This window comes from Balaenoptera acutorostrata, chromosome 15 (assembly GCF_949987535.1).
Source record: "Balaenoptera acutorostrata chromosome 15, mBalAcu1.1, whole genome shotgun sequence".
Lineage (NCBI taxonomy): Eukaryota > Metazoa > Chordata > Mammalia > Artiodactyla > Balaenopteridae > Balaenoptera > Balaenoptera acutorostrata.
The window spans coordinates 15,935,550-15,957,980 of record NC_080078.1 but is presented as its reverse complement, the minus strand read 5'-3'; the positions used below and the strand labels follow the sequence as shown (position 1 = coordinate 15,957,980).

Here is a 22,431-nt window from a genome sequence, read left to right as displayed (position 1 = left end):
AACTAAAAGATCCTGCATGCCGCAACTAAGACCCAGCGCAGCCAAATTAATAAAAATAATAATAATGGCCAAAGGACTTGAATAGACATTTATCCAAAGACGATATACAAATGGCCAATAAGCCCATGAAAAGATCCTCAACATCATTTGCCACCAGGGAAATGTAAATCAAAACAACAAATTTACACCTACTAGGATGGCTGTAATGAAAAAGACAGAAAATAACAACTGTTGGTGAAGATGTGGAGAAACTGGAACATTCATACCCTGTTGGTGGGAATGTAAAATGGTGCAGCCACTTTGGAAAACAGTCTGACGGTTGCTCCAATGGTTAAACATAGAGTTACCATATGACCCAGCAATTCCACTCCTAGATATATACACAGAGAATTGAAAAATATGTCCACACAAAAACTTGTACAGATACTTCCCTGGTGGCGTAGTGGTTGAGAATCCGCCTGCCAATGCAGGGGACATGGGTTTGATCCCTGGTCCGGGAAGATCCCACATGCTGTGGAGCAACTAAGCCCGTACGCCACAACTGCTGAGCCTGTGCTCTAGAGCCCGCGAGCCACAACTACCGAGCCCGCGAGCCACAATTACTGAAGCCTGTGCACCTAGAACCTGTGCTCCACAACAAAGAGAAGCCACCGCAATGAGAAGCCCGTGCACCGCAACGAAGAGTAGTCCCTGCTCACCACAACTAGAGAAAGCCCGCGTGCAGCAACAAAGACCCAATGCAGCCAAAAATATAAATAAAATAAAATAAGTAAATGTATTTTAAAAAAAAGACAGGCTCACTTAGTTCATTAGAAAAAAAAAACTTGTACATGAATGTTCACAGCAGCATCACTCACAATAGACAAAAAATGGAGACCCAAATGTCCATTGGCTGATGAAAGGATAAATAAAGGTAGCATATCCATACAATGGAATATTATTTGACAATAAAAAAGAATGAAGAGCTGATCAAACTACAGCATGGATGAGCCTTGAGAACATTATGCCAAGTAAAAAATCAGTCACAAAAGACCACATATTGTATGACTCCATTTACATGAAATGTCCACAATAGGCAAACCTATAGAGACTGAAAGTAGATTAGCCATTGACTAGGGCTGAGGGAAAAGGGTTGGTGGGGGGTGAGGGGCTTGGATCAATAGGAAGTGACAGCTAATGGGTATGGAGTTTCTTTTGAGGGTATGAAAATATTCTAAAATTAGACTGTGATGGTTGCATAACCCTGTGAATATACCAAAAAACCACTGAATTGTACACTTCAGACAGGTTAATTGTATGGTATATGAATTATATTTTAATAATGCTATTAATTTTTTGAAAGTCAGACTGAGTCCTCAGGGAGCAGGAACTAGGGTATGGGATACTGGGGGTGTCAGAGAAGAGGGACCAAGGGATGGGTGTACTGTCTGGGCCCAGAAAGGGAGCAGGAGTTGTGGATCTGTTCTGAACATCCAGGGGACCCACTTCATCCTTCATTGTAGATAGATACCCAGGGATATCTGCTGATTAGTGTATATGGTGTCTTTACACCTATTTTTAACAGGTGCCTCCCCAAACCCCAAGATAAATCATCTTGCTCAAGGCTAAAAATCAAGTCAGTAGTAAACAAAAGTTCCCCTGCTTTCAATCCCCCAGTCCGGTGTCTGTTTCTTTCCTGCTCTGGATATGGGTATGGGCAGTGAGTGTCCTTGGTCAAACTGGTGCCCTCTTTCTGCAGCCTTGACACTGGTCCCTGCTGTTGCCATGTGGCCCCCTTGTTCTGCTGTGAACAGGAATGAGGGCCAGGGCATGACAACACTGAGTGAGGCCCCTGACACCAAGGGGATACCTAGTACTTCTGCTCTAGGTGCTACCTGGTGTACCAGTCCTGGGCTACAGCCAGCTGCTGCCTAGTCCCCATGACTGGCACTGGCACACCGGGCACTTCCTAAGGCTGCCAACTTGGTGGCCCCCAAGTCTACAGATAACAGCATAGAAAGAAGGATCTGGTTCACTCTGACCTTTGGCTTTGTTTTGGCTTATAAATGCAGAAGGCCCTGGTGGTTGGAATTTATAGTCCAGAATCAGTCCTTGATTATCTTTCTAGAAATATTCTATAGGAATTTGAGCACTTATGTGTAATTCGGCCCAAATGGGAGCATACTAACCACACTGCTCTGCACTTCACTCTTTTACACTTGACATATTCTTTGAATATTGCTCAACAACGTAGATTGAGAAGCCTCATTTTTTTTAAACATTTAAAAAATTTTTATTTATTTATTTTTGTGTGTGTTGGGTCTTCATTGCTGCCCGCGGGCTTTCTTTAGTTGCGGCGAGCGGGGGCTACTCTTCGTTGCGGTGCGCGGGCTTCTCATTGCGGTGGCTTCTCTTATTAGGAGCACTGGCTCTAGGCACGCGGGCTTCAGTAGTTGTGGCACACGGGCTCACTAGTTGTGGCGCACAGGCTTAGTTGCTCCGCAGCATGTGGGATCTTCCCGGACCAGGGCTCAAACCTGTGTCCCCTGCATTGGCAGGCGGATTCTTAACCACTGTGCCACCAGGGAAGTCCTGATAAGCCTCATTTTTTTTTTTTTTTTTTTTAGTTTTGTGTTTTTCTTTCTCTTGGCTTTTTTTTTTTTAAACATCTTTATTGGTTTACAGTGGTGTGTTTGTTTCTGCCTTATAACAAAGTGAATCAGCTATACATATACATATATCCCCATATCTCCTCCCTCTTGTGTCTCCCTCCCACCCTCCCTATCCCACCCCTCTAGGTGGTCACAAAGCACCGAGCTGATCTCCCTGTGCTGTGCAGCTGCTTCCCACTACTGATAAGCCTCATTTTTTAAAAAACTGTTGCATAATATATCTTAAAGCGGCCTTAGTTAGTCCTTTGCTAATGGTCATATAGGGTGTTCCCAGTTATCACAGATTTTGCGGCACCGAACAATCTTTCATCTTCAGTTTTGCCACAGAACTGGAAAAAGAAATCTGTGATGTAAATTCTTTGAGGTGTACTTGCTGAGAGTATATGCATTTAACCTTTTTTTTTTTTAATGTGTTTGTTTGCTTTTTTCCCCCCTCTTCCAGTTTTATTGAGACATGACATACAGCACTGTATGTTGAAGGCATACAGCATAATGATTACATACATCATGAAGTATTTAACTTTTGATAAATATCAAATCATCTTCCCAATTTACACTAAATGTGGCACCTCGTTTTTGTTTTTCCATTTTTGGTCTTTGAAAAATTACTTTAAAAGTTATGTAGCCTTCCAGAGTATGGCTATAACTGTCAAGTTATTTAACAGCCTATATTTTTCCCGATTTGAATAATCATATTTATCATAAACTACATTCCCAGAAATAGTCAGGGCTGCTTTTGAACCCTCTCCCCCACTCTATTAACTAATTTATTCTTGTGTCAGTAATTTCCTGTTTTTATTCCAGTGCTTTGGTGTTTGATTATCTAGCGTGTCAAATACATCACTTCCACTGTTTTTTTGTTTTTTGTTTTTTTTGGCCAGCACAGCATGCAGGATCTTAGTTCCCTGACCAAGGATGGAACCCTTGACCCCTGCAGTGGAAGCACGGAGTCTTAACCACTGGACCGCCAGGGAAGTCCTGACAGCTTCACTGTTGTTTTTTTAAAAATATTTATTTATTTATGTATTTGGCTGTGCTGGGTCTTAGCTGCGGCATGCAGGATCTTCGTTGTGGCATGCAGGCTCTTAGCTGCGGCATATGGGATCTAGTTCCCTGACCAAGGATCGAACCCGGGCTCCCTGCATTGGGAGCACGGAGTCTTAACCATTGGACCACCAGGGAAGTCCCCTCCACTTTTTTAAAATATATATATTGCACAGGAATTTAGGATTTTCAAGTTTTGTTAAAAAATTCTTTTGGATGGCAATGAACTTAAGGATTAAACTGGAGAAGCAACATCTTTTAATAATATCTTTCCACTCAGGTACATGGTATACCTCCATTTAGTTAGGTCTTATATCCTTCAGGACAGAGATACCATTTTCTTCATACAGGGTTTGCATGTTTTTTGTGAGGTTTACTCCTTTGTAGTTTATGGGTTTTGTTGTTATTGTGAATGGGACCCCAAGTATATTTTCTAATTTGTTATTGCAATTTATGGGAAATATACTAACTTTGGGCCTCAGTTTATTATCTGCAAAAAGACAGAAGTAGAGCTACTCAGTAACAGGTCAAGTAAGTGTGGGCTAAACAAAGCGAAATAGATTTGTTCATTGCAGGACTTATCGATGACTTTAATATACTTTGATCACCAAGAATTCCCAAGAAGGGTACAGGAATTTCCTGTACTTACTTGACCACGGAACCCTTTGTCACAAGACATTCTGAAACATATTTAGAGAAAACAGTGCACCCAAAGACCCTTCTAGTTTCTAATCTGTCAATCCAGGGATCTCCACGGAACCTTATCTAATGCCCAAACTCCCATTACTTACCCCCGACCAGAACACAGAAGACAACCCAGTGTCAAAGTGAATGTTTTAATGAGTGGTGCTCAGAGGGAGCCATGTCTCTCGCAGGCTGCTGCCAGCCTCCACTGTCCCCAGCTCTTTGTCAGGAAGGTGAGCTAGCTGCCTGGGGCGATGGAATGGATCTGGAGTCTAAGAGTGAGCTGAGGCAAAGGGAGGTTCAGGAAGCACCCTGTAGGGGCAGAGCTCCCGGGAGTGTGGCAGAGGGGGCCTGGGCCTCAGGCTGGGCCCTCTTCAGGCATTCCTAGCAAAGCCACGAGGGGCTCGAGGGGCGTGGGGGTCCCGATGGGCACAGGGTGGGTGCGTTCGTGCTTGCGCAGGTCGCTGGCACTCAAGAAGGCCTTGGGGCAGTGGGGGCAGGTGTAGGGGCGCACAGAGCTGTGGGTGCGACTGTGCTTGCGCAGCCCAGCCCTGTCTGAGAAGCTCTTGCCGCACTGGGTGCAGGGGAAGGGCCGGAGCTCTGGGTGTGAGCGCTCGTGCCGTCGCAGCAACGTCAGCGTGGAGAACGTCTCCTTGCACTCCCGGCATACAAACTGTGGTGGTTTCTGATCCACCTCCTCACCCCCCACTTCGCCTGCCCCCCCCAAGGGACCAGGAGCCTCCCCAACCCCAGCATCTTGGCACTCCACGTGCTCCACGGTCATGCCCACCACTTGCCACTGGGTGGCCATCACACCACCCGATTCCGGGGGCAGCCCCAGCAGCCCTGCTGCAGGGTCCCCGAGCCCCGCCCCTGCTGCCGGGGCCGCTGAGCCCTCGCCTGCCACACTGACCGGCAGCGCTAGCCCCACTACCAGCTCCTGCTGCGGGGGAGGCCCTGCGGCCTCGCTACTGCGATGGGTCCGCTCGTGCTTCCTCAGGCTTGACGAGACCACGAAGGACTTTCCGCAGGCGTTGCAGTGGAAGGGGCGCTCACCCGAGTGCACCCGGCTGTGCTTAGTGAGACTGGCTCGCTCGGCGAAGGCTCGCCCGCACTCCTCGCAGCGGAAGGGCCGCTGGCCGGAGTGCACCAGCGCGTGCCGCTTGAGGTCCCAGGACGCCACGAACGTCTTGTCACACTGCAGGCACTTGAACGGCCGGTCGCCCGTGTGCACCCGCCGATGCATGGCCAGGTCGGCCGGCTGCCGGAAGTCCTTGCCGCACTTCTCGCAGCGGTAGGGCTTCACACCCTCGTGCGCCCGCTGGTGGCGCCGGAAGCTCGAGGGGTCGGAGAACATGCGGCCGCAGCGGGGGCAAAGGAAGGGCTTCTCGCCAGAGTGCGTGCGCTCATGGCTCTGGTAGGAGCTGAGCTGCGTGAAGCCCTTGCCACAGGCTGGGCAGCGGTAGGGCTTTTGCGCTGCATGGATGCGCTGGTGGCACGTGAGCGAGGACGAGCGGGAGAAGCTCTTCCCGCACTCTGAGCAGAGGAAGGGGCGCTCGCCGGTGTGGGACCTGTGGGAGTGCAGAGGGCCGGAGTGAAGGTGGCAGCCCATCGTCCGACCCCGGCCGCCTGTCTGCACTGTACGTTAGGGCCCCCTAACATCGCTGGGGCCTTGGCCCAATCCCCTAAGGGCCACAGGTCTGTACCTCAGAGTAAGAAACCTTCAGGCTGGGTGTCTAGGTGTTCTAGATCCATCTCTGCACTCAACAGACTCGGGCCCCACTCGCACCTCCTGGGCAGCGGCCCAACTTCAAGCCCCGCCCCTTTCCTAGTCCAGGAACCCAGGCCTATCAGACCCCAGTTCCACCCTCCGCCCCCATAGCTCTGCCTCACTCACTTTCCCATTGGTTCCTTCCGATCTTTGGGACTCAACGCCTTCACGCTATTGGTGCGCTCTTCCCAACCCCTTCAGCCGCCCCCCACCCAGCCCAGCGCCCTCACCGCTCGTGGTTGCGGAGGTCCTTGAGTTCCGCGTAGGCCTTGCCGCAGCGCTCGCAGCTGTAGGGCCGCAGGCCTGCGTGCGTGCGCCGGTGCTTGCGGAACACCGAGGGGTCAGCGAAGCTCTTGCCACAGTCGGCGCAGGCGTAGGGCCTCTCGCCGGTGTGACCGCGCTGGTGGATCTTGAGCTTGGAGAGCGCGCCATAGGCCTTGGGGCAGTGCGCGCAGCGGAAAGGCAACTCGCCGGCGTGCGAGGCCAGGTGCACGCGCAGGCACACGGGCTGCATGAAGCGGCGACCGCACTCAGGGCAAGGGAAGGGCTTCTCGCCCGTGTGGCTGCGCCCGTGACTGCGTAGCTCTGGTGCCGTTTTGTAGGCCTTGGGGCACAGCGGGCACGCATACGGCCGAGGCTTCGCCGCTGCACCTGACACCTTGTCCCCGCTGGCATCCTCCGCTTTGGGGTCTGTCTCTGGCTTCAGCTTTGCCTCGGCCACCTCCTCTGTGCAGTCTGCAGGCCCATGTGTGGCAGCATGGCGTGCTGCCCGGGGTGCATTTGGAAACGTCTTGGTACAGGACAGGCACTTATAGCGGCGGCCAGAGCGCTTGTAGCCTGGGGCTGGGGACCTCTCCTCCGAAGACTCTACCTCCATGGCCTGGATGGGCGGGGCTTCTCTGCAAGAGAGGCAAAGTTAGAAGCCACACCCCTTTCCAATTCTCCAAGGCCTGGCTCCTCACCAAAGCCCTCTGAGGCCTCAGAAGGAACTCTGTCTTATCTGCATTTCCCACCCGGGATGCACATCCTTCCTCGCAAACATTCCTGTCTCTCTGCGCTCAAGTTTCCTCTCTGGTCTGTTCACTGATGAAAGGAGCTGGACCAGGTGACCTCAGAGGAACTAAGAGAGGAGGCCGGGATCATCGAAATGCCCACCTGCACTTCCCTCCCCAGCCTCTGGGCTTCTCCAAACCCTGTGGCATTCCCAGAAGGCCCAGGCTCTGTCCATCTCACCATCTTCCTTCTACAGCTCAGAATCCAAGACATGTGCAAGGCTGCAGACACGGAGGCTACCTAGATGTGGGTCTGGCCTGAAGGTCTCCAAGTGCTCAGGAAAGACAGAGGTAGGGCCAGAAGAAGGCAGAGCCAGTGGGCTAAATGTGGTGATTGGCACCATCTGTCTGGAAGGGATAGGTCCCCAGCGTATGTATTTTGTCTTTCCCCTCTGGTTGGTTAGCTTGCAGAGGCAGCAACTGTTCACACAGAATTCTGGCCTGGCACAGCTGTAAGGTACTCCACCCCGGATAGGAATCCTGGTCCACCCTCTGCTCTGGAATGGGTCTTTGGTTCTTGCTCCCATAACTCTGGTAATGGGAAGCTCAATTACTCTCAAAGCAGCTTGAGCCATTGCTAGCAGAAGTTAGAAGTCTCTGTCTCATACTCAATGTATCTGCTCTGGCCTGGCCTCCTGGGACACCCACTCTAGCTATGGCCCCTTCCTTCTCCGTTCAGAGCCCAGACAGCCTCCACCCAGCTGCTCCTGCAGATCATGGCTGGGAGGAAATAGGATTAACAGCTGCATTAGTCTTAACACCAGCTCATCCTCCCTGGAGGATGAAGGGAAGAGGATTACAGCAGATCCACTTAAGGTGCAGCAGCTGCTGGGGCAGCCAGGGTGGGGGGAAGGACAATGTTATAGAGAGGGGAGGGGAGCCAGGTGTGTCCAAAAGATGGGCTGGGAGGTAGGAGGTTTGGATTCTAGCACTCCTTTCTAGGCCTGTTTCATCATCTGTATACCTCAGGGGTTGGTGTCTTCTAAGTTATGACCCAGGGAGGATGCAGGAGTCCCCGGGTGATTGGCAAGGGCTGCATCTTTAGAATCAGCACCCTTCTGCCTAGTGGCCTTGCCTCAGTCTCCCACCCCTACACACGCAATCTAGTGTGCACAGGCAGCCGGAGTCTTCTCCCTAAGGTACCATGTGATGCTCTGTCCCCTGCTCAAGAATTTTTCATGGCTTCCATCACACCATGCAAGTTCCCAGGTCCTTCCTGGCTGTTATAAATCCTACCAATCCTTCCTTTGAGCCTTACTTCCCAAAGGAAGGTCTTCCTGCATCTCCCCTTTGGTTTCTGGCCTACATCCCACACAGCTCTGTTCCACCCTCAGCTTGGTTTTTTCACTTTTTGAACTAAGTCCTAGGGCTGGAAGGTGAGTTAAAGGGCTTGAGGCCCAGCCTTCCCCAGGGCTTGAATTCTGCCTACGGTTTCTAGGGAATCTGCCTATCCTTGGATGAGGCCCTCACTACCTCCTTTCCAGATCATCTCTGGACAGTCTGATCAAGTTTCTCCTTAATAAAAATGACAGCCTGCGACTTCCCTGGTGGCTCAGTGGATAAGACTCCGTGCTCCCAACGCAGGGGGCCAGGGTTCCATCCCTGGTCAAGGAACTAGATCCCACATGCACGCCGCAACTTAGAGTTCGCATGCCACAACTAAGGAGCCTGGGAGCTACAACTAAGGAGCCTGCCTGTCACAACTAAGACCTGATGCAACCAAATAAATAAATAAATAAATAAATATTTTGAAAAACAAAATGATAGCTCACATTTACCGAGCACCTGCTAAACAATAGGCAACATCCTAACCTTTTTACATGTATTAACTTACTTGCACTTCATGTCAGCACCATGAAAAAAGTTCTGTTATTACCCCCTTTCACAGATAAGGGAACTGAGGCCCAGAGAAACAATTTAGCATTGTCGTTAAGTGCAGTCTCCGAAGCCAAACTGCGTGGCTTCGAATCTTACCTTCCTCACTTCCTAGCTGTGACCTTGTGCAATTTACTTCATGCCGTAGGACCTCAGTTTTCTCATCTGAAAAAAGGGAGGTAATAACACTACTTACTTCACAGGGTTGGGCGAGGGCTGAATGAGATAAGAATAATTACTCCCCTCAATTACTGAATCTTCTCAGAGCCAGACACCTTGCTGAGTGTGCAACCTTATTTAATTCTCTCATAGCTTCCTGAGATAGGGATTATTGTCCTCATTTTACAGATGAATAAACTGAGGTTCTGAGAAGGTTAGTGATTAACCCATGCTCACATACCTAGTAACTCATGCAGGTGAAACTTGAATCCAGGTGTTTAATTCACCTTGAGTAGTTGGGCCCTCCCAGACTTATCTGCTACCTGGGCCAGCCCCACGACGACCAGAACCCTGAGCTCAGGTTATACCTTGGTCTCCTCTCATTCCTGTAGAAGTCCCTGGAGACCAGAGCCAGCACCCTTTATGTTTCTGTTTCCCTCTCAGAGGGCTGGACCCGTGGGTTCCAAGCTCTGGGTCTCAGTCTTCCCATCTGTGAGCCAGAAACCAGGTAGCTGGAGGGGTAAATCCCTCCTCCTAAGGCACTTCCCAGGGGAAATAGTAGGGGTGTGCCAGGCACAAGCTCTATAAAGAACGAAGGGTCAGGTAGGCTAGGCCCCTGTCTAAAACCCCTGCATTGGGAATTCCCTGGTGGTCCAGTGGTTAAGAATCCGCCTTCCAAAGCAGGGGACGTGGGTTTGATTCCTAGTCGAGGAAGTAAGATCCCACATGCCACGGGGCAACTAAGCCCGCGTATCACAACTAGAGAAGCCTGCAAGCCACAACGAAGACCCAGTGCAACCAAAAAAATAAGTAAAAAAAAACCAACAAAAAACCCATCATCAGCTCTTCACTTCCCTGTTCACGGAGGACTCTTCCACCCACCACTCCCTAGAGTGATTCTGTGAAAATAATCATGCAGGGAGCATGGGGTAGGACTCAGAAATCTATTCTAAACATGCTTTCTGGGTCATTCCAACTAACACTCATTTAAGAACCTTAGGTTTTCAGAAGCTTCTAGGAGAGAGGCATTTTTAATACACCTCTTTTTCAGATGTGGAGATTAAGGCCCCCATAAGGGAAAAAACTTACACATAAGGACACATAGCTAGTCAAGGAGCCCAGACTCAAACACGAGTCTTCAGGTCCCTGGGCTGGGCTCTTTCTCTACCAGTGTTCATTTACTTAAGGTTTATTAGCCAAATCATGAGACTTTCCACTGCTCCCAGGACAAAGACCAATATCTTTTCCATGGCAAGCAAGGCCCTGAACTATCTAACTCCTGCCTATCCCATCTCCCACTCCTCTCCCTTGGGCTCACTAGGCTCTACCCACACAGGCTCCCCCTTTATCTCCTCAAAGACTTAAATTCCTTCCCATCTCAGGGACTTTGCACTAGCAGTTTCCTCTGCTAGAAACATTATTTCCGAGGGTCTTTGTGTAGCTATCTCTTTGATTCCATTTGGGTCTCAGCTCCCTGTCACCTCCTTAAAGAGGGCTTTCCTGACCACCTTTCTTAATGCTATCTGCACCCCTGCTAATCACTCTCTATCCCCCTCCTGTTTAATTTCCTTCATGTTGCTCATCTGGATAACATTCCTTGCAAATTTACCATGGGCCAGGTATCATTCTAAGCATTTTATGTGTACTACTCAAGCTAAGCCTCACGACGGCCTAGGAGTTTGTTATGGATGAATGTGCGCATGCATGGAAGCAAGGCCATGTGAGAACTTAGACAGAAGGTGGCCACATACGATCCAAGAAAGGAGCCTTCACCAGGAACTGAATTGGCCAGCACCTTGATCTTGGACACCTCAACCTCCAGAACGGTGAGAAATAAATTTCTGTTGTGCCCCCCAGTCTGTTATGGTTTTCTGTTGTTGTTGTTATGGTAGCCCAAACAGACTAAGTTAAATAGTATTATTTTCCCCCCATTTTTCAGACAAGGATACTGAGGCACACAGAAGTGAAGAAACTAGTCACAGTCACAGCCAATACTCAAAGCCAGGTGGTCTGCCTCCCAAACTTCTGCCCTCTGTCCCCTGCTTATTGCTTTGCTAGCACTTATACATTTTATGGTTCAGTTATTAATTCTCTGTCTCCAGCTTGAGAGTCTAGGCTGGCAAAGAGCCAGGAACCTTTATCATTCTGTATCCTCTACGCATAGAACCATGCTTGGTGCCCAAAACAAACTGAACAAATCAACCTCCGAGGCGGTATTTGAACCCAGGTCTATAGCCTCTGCCTCCTCCATAGTAGGAGTTTAGAAGAATGTCGGTCAACAACTATTTAGTAACTGAATTTCTCTGCTTTTCCAAGTTCACAGGGTCCATATATCGCCCCCAGTATCCCACAGTGGATTCATTGCTCTGGTGAGGGAGGCTTGTCTTTGTCTTTGTTTACTACTGAATTTAGGGGGCGGGGGACGTCCTGCTGCATGAACAGGCTCTAAATGCCAGGGATGCAGAGATTTAATTCCCAGAGTTTAGAACCCTGCGGGCAGTGATGAGGTGAAGAGCCACTTTTTATCCTCTCTGCACCTCAGTCTCCCCACCTCTAAACAAGTAGTTACCAATAGGCCTCACAGGCCATGAAAGATCCGGTGAGACGGCAGATGGGGAACTGTGAACCATGCAGAGATAAGAACTAATCATCTCCTAGGCGTCCAATCTGGTCAGTCCACAACCTAATCCCAACCCACTTTTCCAGCCTCACCTCCAGGGGCAGTGTGCCCCTCCCGACAGCGACCTTAGCTCCAGCCACAATTCTCAAACTTCACCACCTAAATACATCTCCATATGCAGTTCCCTCTGCCTTCTCCCGTGGGAAAACTCTTTTGCATCCTTCAAATACCTGCTTCCCCAGTGCCCTCAGGAATACTTAATAGACTATAGAGGTAAGAGCGCCATGGCTCTCTGGGCCTCAGTTTTCTCATCATTAAAATGAGGTCTCTGAGGCATGTGGGAGTTTTAAGGTCGTTAGAGCCGAGAGCTGCGGAAACCTTGCGCATTCTCGCTCCCTGCAACTGTCTACGTGTCGGAACCCCCGGCAGACAGACAGACCCGCAGGGCAGGGCCCTGGGCTGCCTCTTCTCAGGAAAAGCCCTGGGAAAACGTGGCACCGGAGAACGTGGCAAGAAGGAGTGAACGAAGGATGACAGAATGAACAAATGAATGGACCGAAGGCCATACTTTGGACAAAGGCCGGCAAGATGGCGTTCTCTAGGACCGCGGGAGGGGCGGCCAGGACCTCGACTGGGGAGGGGGAACGCCGGCGCCGGGGACCTTGCTTGACGGGCCGCACGCCTGGGACAAAAGCCTGCAACATGGCGGGCTCTAGGACCCTCGTGCGCGCACGGCGCAAGGCGGGCAGCCGTGCCGCCCGAGCACAGGCGTCTGCTGCAGCCGGTCCGCCGGGACAGCCGGCGGGTTCTAGGACCCACTGGGCCCAGAGCCCGCCCGCCCGCGCCCTCCCGGGGCCGCACTCCTCCCGCCCCTCCCGCGCCGCTCGCGCCAGGCCAACCCCATCTGCCCTCTGCACCCACAGGGAAACTGAGGCCCGTTCGGATTGCGTCCGCAGTGGGACTGCCCGGGAGTCCCTGCGGCTTCCCGCCGGCATTTCCTACCTGAACAGACTGGGGCTGGCTCCGTGGCGTCAACGGCAGCTCCTCTCACCGACGGAGCCCGGGACACATCCAGGGAGCGGCAGGCGCTAGGACCCAGCTTTGGGGGGGGGAGGGGGAGGGACGGGAGGCGGGGTTGGCGAGCGGAAGTGGAAGGGAGCTTTTCCCGCTAGGGAGGAAGGCGAAGTTTATCCGAGCACCCCCAGCCGAAGGTGGCGGAGAAACACCTTGCAGGGGGTCTCTGTGGGTGCTAATGACAGAGGACACCGGAATAGGTTTACGGGATGCACCGGCTATTGCTAGCCTGGGGATAGATCACCGTGAACTAGAAGGTGGGAGGACAGAAAGGCCATGCCCAAGATTTGTAGTACCTAAATCCGCTTATATTCCACAACATTTCCCTTAATAGCAAGGAGCAAATGACGCTCCCTTCATCTGTCTTTAGAAGTTTTACAAGAAGCCCCAGGAAAAGTGTCGCCAAAATACTGAGGCCAGGGCTGCAGAACCCTTTTTATCCTCTTCTGCGCTCAGCCAATATGCACCGGAAGGATTTTAGCGGCTCTTCCCGGAAGTGTGGCTAAGGTTAGTGCAGAACGACACAGCTCTTTGACCTACGTGGGCGGGGTCAGAGTCGCGCCTTAGCTGCTTCTCATCTAGCACCGGAAATGTGTCTGTGTAGAACCGCTGCTTGGAGGCGGGACAGAAGCATTTTTAAGGCGGAAGTTTCGCGGGGAAGCTTTTGCGGCTAGGACACTTCCTGTTTCCTAGTAACAATAGGAAGTGTCCGCGGAGCTCGGTTAGACTGCTGGCTCGTGCCAGCTGCGCCCTCTTTCCTCTGCGTCCTTCCTTCTCCCCCTCTCTTTTCCCTCTTTCCCTCACCTCCCACCGCCCAGGAGCCCTGGCAGAGTGTGCGTGTGTGGGAGCTCGAGAGCCCCTGCACAACCACCCCTTGGGGCGCGCGGCTGCAGTTAGGGTGAGGGTCCCAGTGCGCAGGCGCACTCCCGTTCGCGGTCCCCAACGGACGCACCCGCGGCGGGAACGAGAAGGGGCCACCGGTGTGAGGTAGGGGTCCTAAGAGAAAACTGGTCGAGGAGATGAGCGAAGCAAGAGGACCTTATTGGTAGTTGATTAGGAGAGGCGACTCTTGAGCGAAGGGGCTTTGTGAAGTGAGAATTCTGGGAGCAGATTCAGTAAGGGGGTTTAGAGTCGGAGATAGGAGTTGTATTGGGGTCCCAAGGGAGTGAAGAGTCAGAGTCAGAGAAGGCCAAGGTGATGTAGGAGGCATGGGGGCCTGCCATGGAGAGAGCAAGGGCTTTGGAAAGAAGATTGTCCGAGTCAAACGGGCTGGCTCGTGTGTAAACTGGGATAACAGAGGCACTGCAGTGTGTTGTGAGGACTAAGTGACATAACGAATATTCTTTACTTAGCACAGTGCCTGACACACGGTAATGCTTAGGTAGCACGTGTTGCTGTTGTCATCAGTATTATGAGAGAAGGTAGAAAAAAAAATGAGAAGGGATGGAGAGGCGTAGGAAAGAAAAAGGTAGAGGGTGAAGAACCAGAAAGGAGACGAAATTTCCAAGATGGAAGATCGTTTGGAATCCGGGGAACCCAAGAGAGTCTTTCAGAAAGGTGACTTTGTGACCCTGAAAGGAATAGGGCAGGTGGGGGAACAAGCCAGCCCTTTCTCTGAAGGGGGCCTCTAACCTCACCTCTCAGGTCCTAGGCTGTCAACTGAAGAAAGAGGCTGCTTCTTCCATGCCTCTAGGCTACTCTGTTCAGCTGAGGGGTGAAGGAGGGAGGATTGGACTTACCTTATAGAAGGTTCTAGGAGAGGTATAGGTTTCCTTTTAAGATGTCGCAGAAGATAGGTTGTTTCAGATTTATAGAGAGCAGATGGTTAGGGACAGTAAGGCTTTTGGGATTTGGTCTGAAGACAGAATAATAGGTTTGTGATCAGAGGTAGGTTGCATTCCTTTAGACGTCAGTTTCCTTATCTATACTTCCAGAGATGAGTCAGGCCTAGAGGAGCTCCCATGTTTGGGGAGCTTGTATGCAGGGAAGTATTAAATGATGGTGCTTCCAGAATAGATCCAGTAGAGAGCAGGTCTCTGGGCATTGCTGCTTGGGGAACCCATGTGTGCCCTCTGGTGAACTTGTTGCTCATGGAACTAAGAGGCAAAGTTAATTCAGGCCTTCCTTCTGACCACTGCCCCCTGTTCCTAGGCCTTGGACCCTCCACCAGAGGAAGATGCTGCTGCCACCTGCCTGCTCTTCCTGAACCTTCAGGTTTCTGCCACACTGCCCCATGGAGGACACGCCCACCTCACTCAGCTGCTCTGACTGTCAGCGCCACTTTCCTAGCCTCCCAGAACTGTCACGGCACCGAGAACTGCTCCATCCATCTTCCAACCAGGACAGTGAGGAGGCTGACAGCATCCCTCGGCCCTACCGCTGTCAGCAGTGTGGGCGGGGCTATCGTCACCCAGGGAGCCTGGTCAACCACCGCCGGACCCACGAGACTGGCCTTTTCCCCTGTACCACCTGTGGCAAGGACTTCACGAATCCCATGGCCCTCAAGAGCCACATGAGGACTCATGCTCCTGAAGGCCGCCGGCGGCACAGGCCTCCGCGCCCCAAGGAAGCCACTCCATGCCTCCAGGGGGAGACAGTGTCCAGTGACTCCTGGGGCCAGAGGCTTGGCCCTGGAGAAGGCTGGGAAAACCAGAAGAAACATACTGAAGAGACATCTGGCTGTGAATCTGGGCCAGACTCTAGGGCAGCTCTGGGCACTTGGGAAGATCCACCCACCAGACAAAGAGAAGGCTGGGAAAGCCAGCCAGATCCTGAGGAGGGCACAGAGGGCTGGGGGCCCACCACCAACTCTGCCGGAGACCCACCGCTCCCCACCCCGGCCAGCAGTCTCCTTAGCAATTTGGAACAGTATTTGGCTGAATCAGTAGTGAATTTCACAGCGGGCGAGGAGCCCGCCCAGTCCCCTCCTGCTGAGGATGAGCGGCGGTACAAATGCAGTCAATGTGGCAAAACCTACAAGCATGCTGGGAGCCTCACCAACCACCGCCAGAGCCACACCCTGGGCGTCTACCCTTGTGCCATCTGCTTCAAGGAGTTCTCTAACCTCATGGCTCTGAAGAATCACTCCCGACTCCATGCCCAGTATCGGCCTTACCAGTGTCCCCACTGCCCCCGCGCCTTCCGGCTCCCCCGAGAGCTGCTGGAACATCAGCAATCCCATGAGGGTGAAAGTCAGGAGCGGCTGTGGGAAGAGAAAGGGATGCCCACCACCAATGGGCATGCAGACGAGAGCAGCCGGGAACAGCTCCCTGGTACACAGATGCTGAATGGCTCTGGGGAGCTGAGCACCTCTGGGGAGCTGGAAGATAGCAGCCTGGAGGAGTACCGGCCATTCCACTGTGGGGACTGTGGCCGTACCTACCGCCATGCTGGGAGCCTCATCAACCATCGCAAGAGCCACCAGACAGGTGTCTACCCCTGCTCCATCTGTTCCAAGCAGCTGTTCAACGCAGCTGCCCTCAAAAACCACGTGCGGGCACATCACAGACCCCGGCAAGGAGCCGGAGAGGATGGGCAGCCATCAGTACTGCCAGCTCCCCTGCCGCTGGCTGAGACCACCCACAAAGAGAAGGAGGTCCCCGCCGCCACCCTGGACCACCGCCCCTATAAGTGCAATGAGTGTGGTCGGGCTTACCGGCACCGGGGGAGCCTGGTGAACCACCGCCATAGCCATCGGACAGGAGAGTACCAGTGCTCACTCTGTCCCCGCAAGTACCCCAACCTCATGGCCCTGCGCAACCACGTGCGGGTACACTGCAAGGCTGCTCGCCGCAGCACAGGCCCAGGGGCCGAGGGTCCCCTCGGCCGCCGCAAGTTGGAGCTCCCAGCTGACCCAGTGGGAGCAGAGGCAGCCCCCCATTCAGATCAGGGACCTGGGTGCAGACGTGAAGAGGGGGCCACCGATGTCCCGCCAGCAGCAGATAGGACCGCGCCACAGATATGTAGCCTGGGTGGCATGCTCTTTGAAGACCCTGAGAGTCTTGAACATCACGGCCGGAGCCATGGGGAAGGGGAGAACGGCAGGACCGAGACCAGGGTGTCACCTCCTCGGGCGTTTGCCTGCCGAGACTGTGGAAAGAGCTATCGCCACTCAGGCAGCCTCATCAACCACCGGCAGACCCACCAGACGGGAGACTTCAGTTGCGGGGCCTGCGCCAAGCGCTTCCACACCGTGGCCGCCATGAAGAACCACATGCGCCGCCACAGTCGGCGGCGGAGCAGGCGGCACCGGAGGCGGGCTGGCAGCGCTGGCGGTGGGGGAGAAGCCAAACTCCCGTCAGGCGGGAGCTGGGCCCCAGAGCTGGTGGGAGACGGTGAGGGCCTGAGCCCTCCCCAAGACCCTTCAAGGCAAAGTCTGAGTGGAGCCGAAGGCAACATGGAAAGTGATGGGAGCTGTTTGCAGGCTGCAGCTGAAAGGGACAAATGTGGGCTTGAGAGGGATGAGGCCTGTTTCCAGGGTGATAAAGAGAGCAGCGGCACTGAGGAAGGACTGGAAAGGAAGGAGGCCTGTTTCCTTGACAACTTGGACGTCCCAGGCGATGAGGAGAGCAATGGGACTCGCTTCTGTGGTGGCCTCCCTGGGGTGGAGGAAGACCAGAAACCAGCCCCTGGCCAGCCCAGCTCCCCTTCCCACTCTGCCAGAGCCGCTGCTGGCTGGCAGGCTGAGGTCTCCCACATGTGTCCTGACTGTGGGCATTCTTTCCCCCACTCCGCTGGCCTGCTGAGCCACAGGCCCTGCCACCCACCGGGCATCTATCAGTGCTCCCTCTGCCCGAAGGAGTTTGAGTCCTTGCCTGCCCTGCGCAGCCACTTCCAGAGCCATGGGCCCGGGGAGGCAGCCTCCGCACAGCCCTTCCTCTGCTGCCTCTGCGGCATGATCTTCCCTGGGCGGGCTGGCTACAGGCGTCACTGGCGCCAGGCTCATGACTCCTATGGTACGACTGAGGGCTCAGAGGAGGAGGGGGAAGAGGAAGGAGCAGCAGGGGCAGCCTCCACCCATAGCCCCCCACTGCAGCTCTCGGAAGCAGAACTGCTGAATCAGCTGCAGCGGGAGGTGGAGGCGCTGGATGGCGCCGGGTATGGGCACATCTGTGGCTGCTGTGGTCAGACCTACGATGACCTGGGCAGCCTGGAGCGTCACCATCAAAGCCAGAGTTCCGGGAACACCAACGGCGAGGTTCCCAGCCTCATTCATCACCCGGGAGAGTCAGGTGATGCCACGGGGATGGTTGCAGATGGCACCTTTGAGGGCACGGTGACCTCTTTTTCTGGGGAGGGTGGAGACACAAAGTCTGGAGAGGGAGTAGGTGCCACGCTTGCAGACAGCCTTTGCATGCAGGGTGGGGAAAGTTCTCTGGAGACCCAGCCCCGCCCCTTCCGCTGCAACCAGTGTGGCAAGACCTATCGCCATGGGGGCAGCCTGGTGAACCACCGCAAGATCCACCAGACCGGAGACTTCATCTGCCCCGTCTGCTGCCGCTGCTACCCCAACCTGGCTGCCTATCGCAATCATCTGCGAAACCACCCGCGCTGCAAAGGCTCTGAGCCCCAGGTGGGGCCCGTTCCAGAGGCAGGAGGCAGCGGTGAGCCCCAAAACATGGCGGAGGAGGGCCTCGGGCAGGCAGAAGTGGAGAAGTTCCAGAAGGAACTTAAAGTGGAGCCCCTGGAGGAGGTGGCGAGGGTGAAGGAAGAGGCCTGGGAGGAGACCACTGTGAAGGGGGAGGAAATGGAGCCGAGGTTGGAGACTGCGGAGAAGGGCTGCCAGACTGAAGCCAGCTCCGAGCGGCCCTTCAGCTGCGAGGTGTGCGGCCGGTCCTACAAGCACGCCGGCAGCCTCATCAATCACCGGCAGAGCCACCAGACCGGCCACTTTGGCTGCCAGGCCTGCTCCAAAGGCTTCTCAAACCTCATGTCCCTCAAGAACCACCGGCGCATCCACGCGGATCCCCGGCGTTTCCGCTGCGCCGAATGTGGGAAGGCCTTCCGCCTGCAGAAGCAGCTGGCCAGCCACCAGCGGGTCCACGTGGAGCGCGGTGGAGCTGGGGGCTCCCGCAAGCTGCCCCGGGAAGATCGGCCCTTTCGCTGTGGGCAGTGTGGGCGGACCTACCGCCACGCCGGCAGCCTCCTGAACCACAGGCGTAGCCATGAGACGGGCCAGTATAGCTGTCCCGCCTGCCCCAAGACCTACTCCAACCGCATGGCCCTGAAGGACCACCAGAGGCTGCACTCGGAGAGCCGGCGGCGCCGAGCTGGGCGGTCCCGGCGGGCAGCTGTGCGCTGCGCCCTCTGCGGCCGGGGCTTCCCTGGCCGGGGATCTCTGGAGCGGCACCTGCGAGAGCATGAGGAGGAGGCCAGAGGGGGTCAGGGAGGCCCAAACGGCACCGAGGGCGGTGAGGGGAACCTGGTCGATGACCAGGGACTAGAGGGCAGGTGGTGCGGTACTGAGTCGGTATCCCCGCTGGAGGCTGGAGTCATGAGGCCAGCGGAGCAGAGTCAGAGCCCCCTCAAGGCATCAGGTTTAGAAGGCACAGAGCCAATGTCCTGGGGCACGGGGAAAGCAGATGGGTGGCAAGGAGACAGAGGACCGGTGAATCATGATGGAGATTGGGTTCCTGGGGGTCACGTACCGACCAAGCCGGAAGACGAGGCAGGGGACAGTGTCCCCAGGAGTCCTTGCCACCTTGGCAACAGCCAGCCCAATGGACCTAGTCTGATTCCCGTGGATAGCTGGAACAATGGAGACAGCAGCCCTCAGCTTCAGCCGGAGAGCCACTCCTTTTCCTGCAGCCCTTGTGGCAAGACCTCCTGCCAGTCGGAAGGGCCCTTGAAACACCACAACACCCACAAGACAGACCGTCACTATTGCCTGCTCTGCTCCAAGGAGTTCTTGAATCCTGTGGCCACCAAGAGCCAGAGCCACAACCACATAGCTGCCCAGACCTTTGCCTGCCCTGACTGTGGCAAGGCCCTTCGGTCCCACCATGAACTTGCCAGCCACCTTCAGACTCATGCCAGGGGCCTCAGTCAGGTGTCGCCCCAGATGGAGGCCAGAGGTCCCAAAGCTGGGGCTGTGGAGGATGAGGTGGATCTCCCTGGTCAAGTCCAGAAGGCCCCATCAGAACCCCCCAGGGCCCCAGGAGAGAATGCCGGGAGAGCTAATGGAGGCCAAGGCGTCAGGTCTGCAGCAGCTGTGGACGAGGAGCGGCCCTTCCACTGTGCCCAGTGTGGGCGTTCCTACCGCCATGCCGGTAGCCTGCTGAACCACCAGAAGGCCCACACCACTGGACTGTATCCCTGCTCCCTCTGCCCCAAACTTCTACCCAACCTGCTGTCCCTTAAGAACCACGGCAGGACCCACACGGACCCCAAGCGCCACCGCTGCAGCGTCTGTGGCAAGGCCTTCCGGACAGCTGCCCGGCTGGAGGGCCATGGGCGTGTCCACGCACCCCGGGAGGGGCCCTTCACCTGCCCCCACTGTCCCCGCCACTTCCGCCGCCGCATCAGCTTCCTGCAGCACCAGCAGCAGCACCAGGAGGAGTGGGCAGTGGCCAGCTCTGGTACGGGGGCATGAGTGGGCTTGGGCAGAGGACTGAAGGGTCCCAGAGGAGGCGGGCACACAGTGGAGGGTAAAAACTGGCCCCAAGGGGAGCAAGGAGTGAGAGGATCACGTGGATTCCAGGAGGCGGCCAGGGCTGGGATGTAGAGAAAGCTAGTTTGCGGATGCTGCCTTTTGAGTAGCTGAGATCTGAACCCCTGGGGGCTACCTTACCCCAAGGTGAATAGGTAGCCTGGTGGGTTGGGGTAGTCGGGGGTGGTAGGGAGTGGTCAGGGGCAGAGGCAGCTGCCGGGGCTCCTCTGCTGTGCTGGAGCCAGAGAGGAACGGTCTTTTTGTTTTGGGAGGGGAGGTAGCTGGGTACCACCTGGCTGCTGCATCCGGAAACTCCCCTGATCCAGCCAGTTAAGTAATGATTTCCAGAGAACAAGGTGGTCTAGGTTCTGCTCTTCCCTAGAGTAGGCAAGGAGCCAGGGAAAAAGGAAGGGGGCATGGGAGGCGCCCCCAGACTGTGGCTTCCATGCTGACCTGGTCGGGGAACAGGGTCATTAGTTGGCACCCAGCTCCCTGTCCGTTTCCCCGAATCTTGTCTCTGCTCCCCCTCCTCTTTTCTTGGAAACTAGACCCTTGGCCCTTTCCCACCTGTATTGGCCCACGTTTCTTCTCCTTCCCTTTATTCAACCTTCTTCTTTCTCTGCTGCGCATTTCCTTTTTGGGATCCAACCAAGCCACCCTTTCCACCTGCACACCCCCCTCCCCTCTGGCACACCTTTAATTGGAGGACTGAGTCACAGATAATTGTTTCTTTGAAGCCAGGCCCAGCTATAGCAACAACAGTTATCAGCCCCTATTTCCCATCCTCCATCCAGGGGAATCTCCAGGGAAAGACACCTCGCCCAGCCTTGCTGGAGGACGAGGCTGCGGAGGAATGGGAGAGCCTGTTCCCTCAGCAAGTCCCGGGCTTGCTCTCCACCTCCCCTAGGGATCCGTAGCCCTTCTCCCAGGGCTCCTCCCATTTAGTGGCCCCCAAAGTGGGTGTGCCTGAGCTGGTGGGCCCCTTGACCAGAGATTGTCAGGGCAGGAAGGGTGGGTGGTGAGATTCCCCTGAGAGTGCTGATAAAATGGCTTTCAGGATAAAAGATTTCTCGTGACCCCAAGGGAATGAGTGAGGAGCTAGTGAACCAGGTCTGGGGAAATAATTGGGAGTTCTCACACAGGCCTTGGGGGCAGGGGCTGTGGGGAATGGCCTGCAGGGCTAGGGAGGGGGAGGGGTACAAGCTGTGCGGGGTTTGTGCCCTCAGTCGCCTCGTCTCTCTCTCCCCAGGAACCCCAAAGGCACCAGCGGCGGGCAGAGGGGACTTGTCATTGCCCCCTCCACCCACCCCCACGACCCCACTCCTGGACCCTTCACCCCAGTGGCCTGCAGACCTCAGCTTCTCCCTCTGAACTTCAAGTTTCCAAAGATCAGAATACGGGGTAGGGGGAGGGCAGGTTGTAGGGAAAGGCTTGATCTCCTTGTTTTGCTCAGGAGTAGTTTGGGCATCCCCAGCTCTCTTCTCCTCTCCTCCTGCAAAGAGGACCCAGATCTGGCTTCTTTCCCATGGAGGGGGTGAGATGTTCCTCCCGTCCTGTCCTTGAAGGACCTCCTTTCCCCTGCCTTTGTCACCATGCTCTTCCCTGTGACCAGCCCTGCAAGAAACCCAGTGCCAGGCTCTGCGGCCGGGCCACCCTCACCAGCCAGATTCCAACACTAGGGAGAGGCAGATTCAGAGAGAGCCATGGGTGGGAATGTTGCCTGTGGAAGGGGGGGAGCCTTTTACTACAATTTGTAATTTATTTTCTAAAGTCTATTTTGTAACAATTTATTTAAGTTTAAAAATACAGGAAAATTGCTCCCCCCAAAAAAGAAATTTTCAAAGTACATGGCT

The 22,431-nt window shown here is 54.5% G+C and overlaps 2 protein-coding genes across 9 annotated transcripts; one reads left to right on the top strand and one right to left on the bottom strand.

Moving 5' to 3' along the window:
- Positions 1–4,264: 4,264 nt before the first annotated feature.
- Positions 4,265–12,983, bottom strand: ZNF668 (zinc finger protein 668). 3 transcript variants are annotated; one of them, XM_057529100.1, is made up of 4 exons: positions 12,859–12,975; positions 9,177–9,242; positions 6,381–7,049; positions 4,265–5,950 (listed from the first exon to the last, which is right to left on the bottom strand). In XM_057529100.1, the coding sequence occupies exons 3-4, from the start codon at positions 7,025–7,027 to the stop codon at positions 4,738–4,740; spliced, it is 1,860 nt and encodes a 619-aa protein (XP_057385083.1). In that variant the 5' UTR covers positions 7,028–7,049; positions 9,177–9,242; positions 12,859–12,975; the 3' UTR covers positions 4,265–4,737. The 3 variants fall into 3 exon arrangements, with proteins under 3 accessions (XP_057385083.1, XP_057385082.1, XP_057385084.1); XM_057529099.1 differs by lacking the exon at positions 9,177–9,242 and having other exon boundaries at positions 12,859–12,983; XM_057529101.1 differs by lacking the exons at positions 9,177–9,242; positions 12,859–12,975 and adding an exon at positions 11,949–12,752.
- ZNF646 (zinc finger protein 646) lies at positions 12,016–22,426 on the top strand. Of its 6 annotated transcripts, XM_057529095.1 has the most exons (4): positions 12,111–12,129; positions 13,301–13,437; positions 15,082–20,507; positions 21,828–22,426. In XM_057529095.1, exons 3-4 carry the CDS (start codon positions 15,164–15,166, stop codon positions 21,947–21,949), a joined length of 5,466 nt encoding a protein of 1,821 aa, XP_057385078.1. In that variant the 5' UTR covers positions 12,111–12,129; positions 13,301–13,437; positions 15,082–15,163; the 3' UTR covers positions 21,950–22,426. The 6 variants fall into 6 exon arrangements, with proteins under 6 accessions (XP_057385080.1, XP_057385078.1, XP_007186506.2 ...); XM_057529097.1 differs by lacking the exon at positions 13,301–13,437 and having other exon boundaries at positions 12,016–12,129; XM_007186444.2 differs by lacking the exon at positions 12,111–12,129 and having other exon boundaries at positions 12,993–13,437.
- Positions 22,427–22,431: the final 5 nt, after the last annotated feature.

Coding starts and splice junctions, on each gene's coding strand:
- ZNF646 (XM_057529097.1), top strand. CDS start 15,164: ATGGAGGACACGCCCACCTCACTCAGCTGCTCTGACTGTCAGCGCCAC. Junction 20,508..21,827: donor GTGGGCAGTGGCCAGCTCTG/GTACGGGGGCAT, acceptor CTCTCTCCCCAG/GAACCCCAAAGGCACCAGCG.
- ZNF668 (XM_057529099.1), bottom strand. CDS start 7,027: ATGGAGGTAGAGTCTTCGGAGGAGAGGTCCCCAGCCCCAGGCTACAAG. Junction 5,951..6,380: donor GACCTCCGCAACCACGAGCG/GTGAGGGCGCTG, acceptor GCACTCCCACAG/GTCCCACACCGGCGAGCGCC.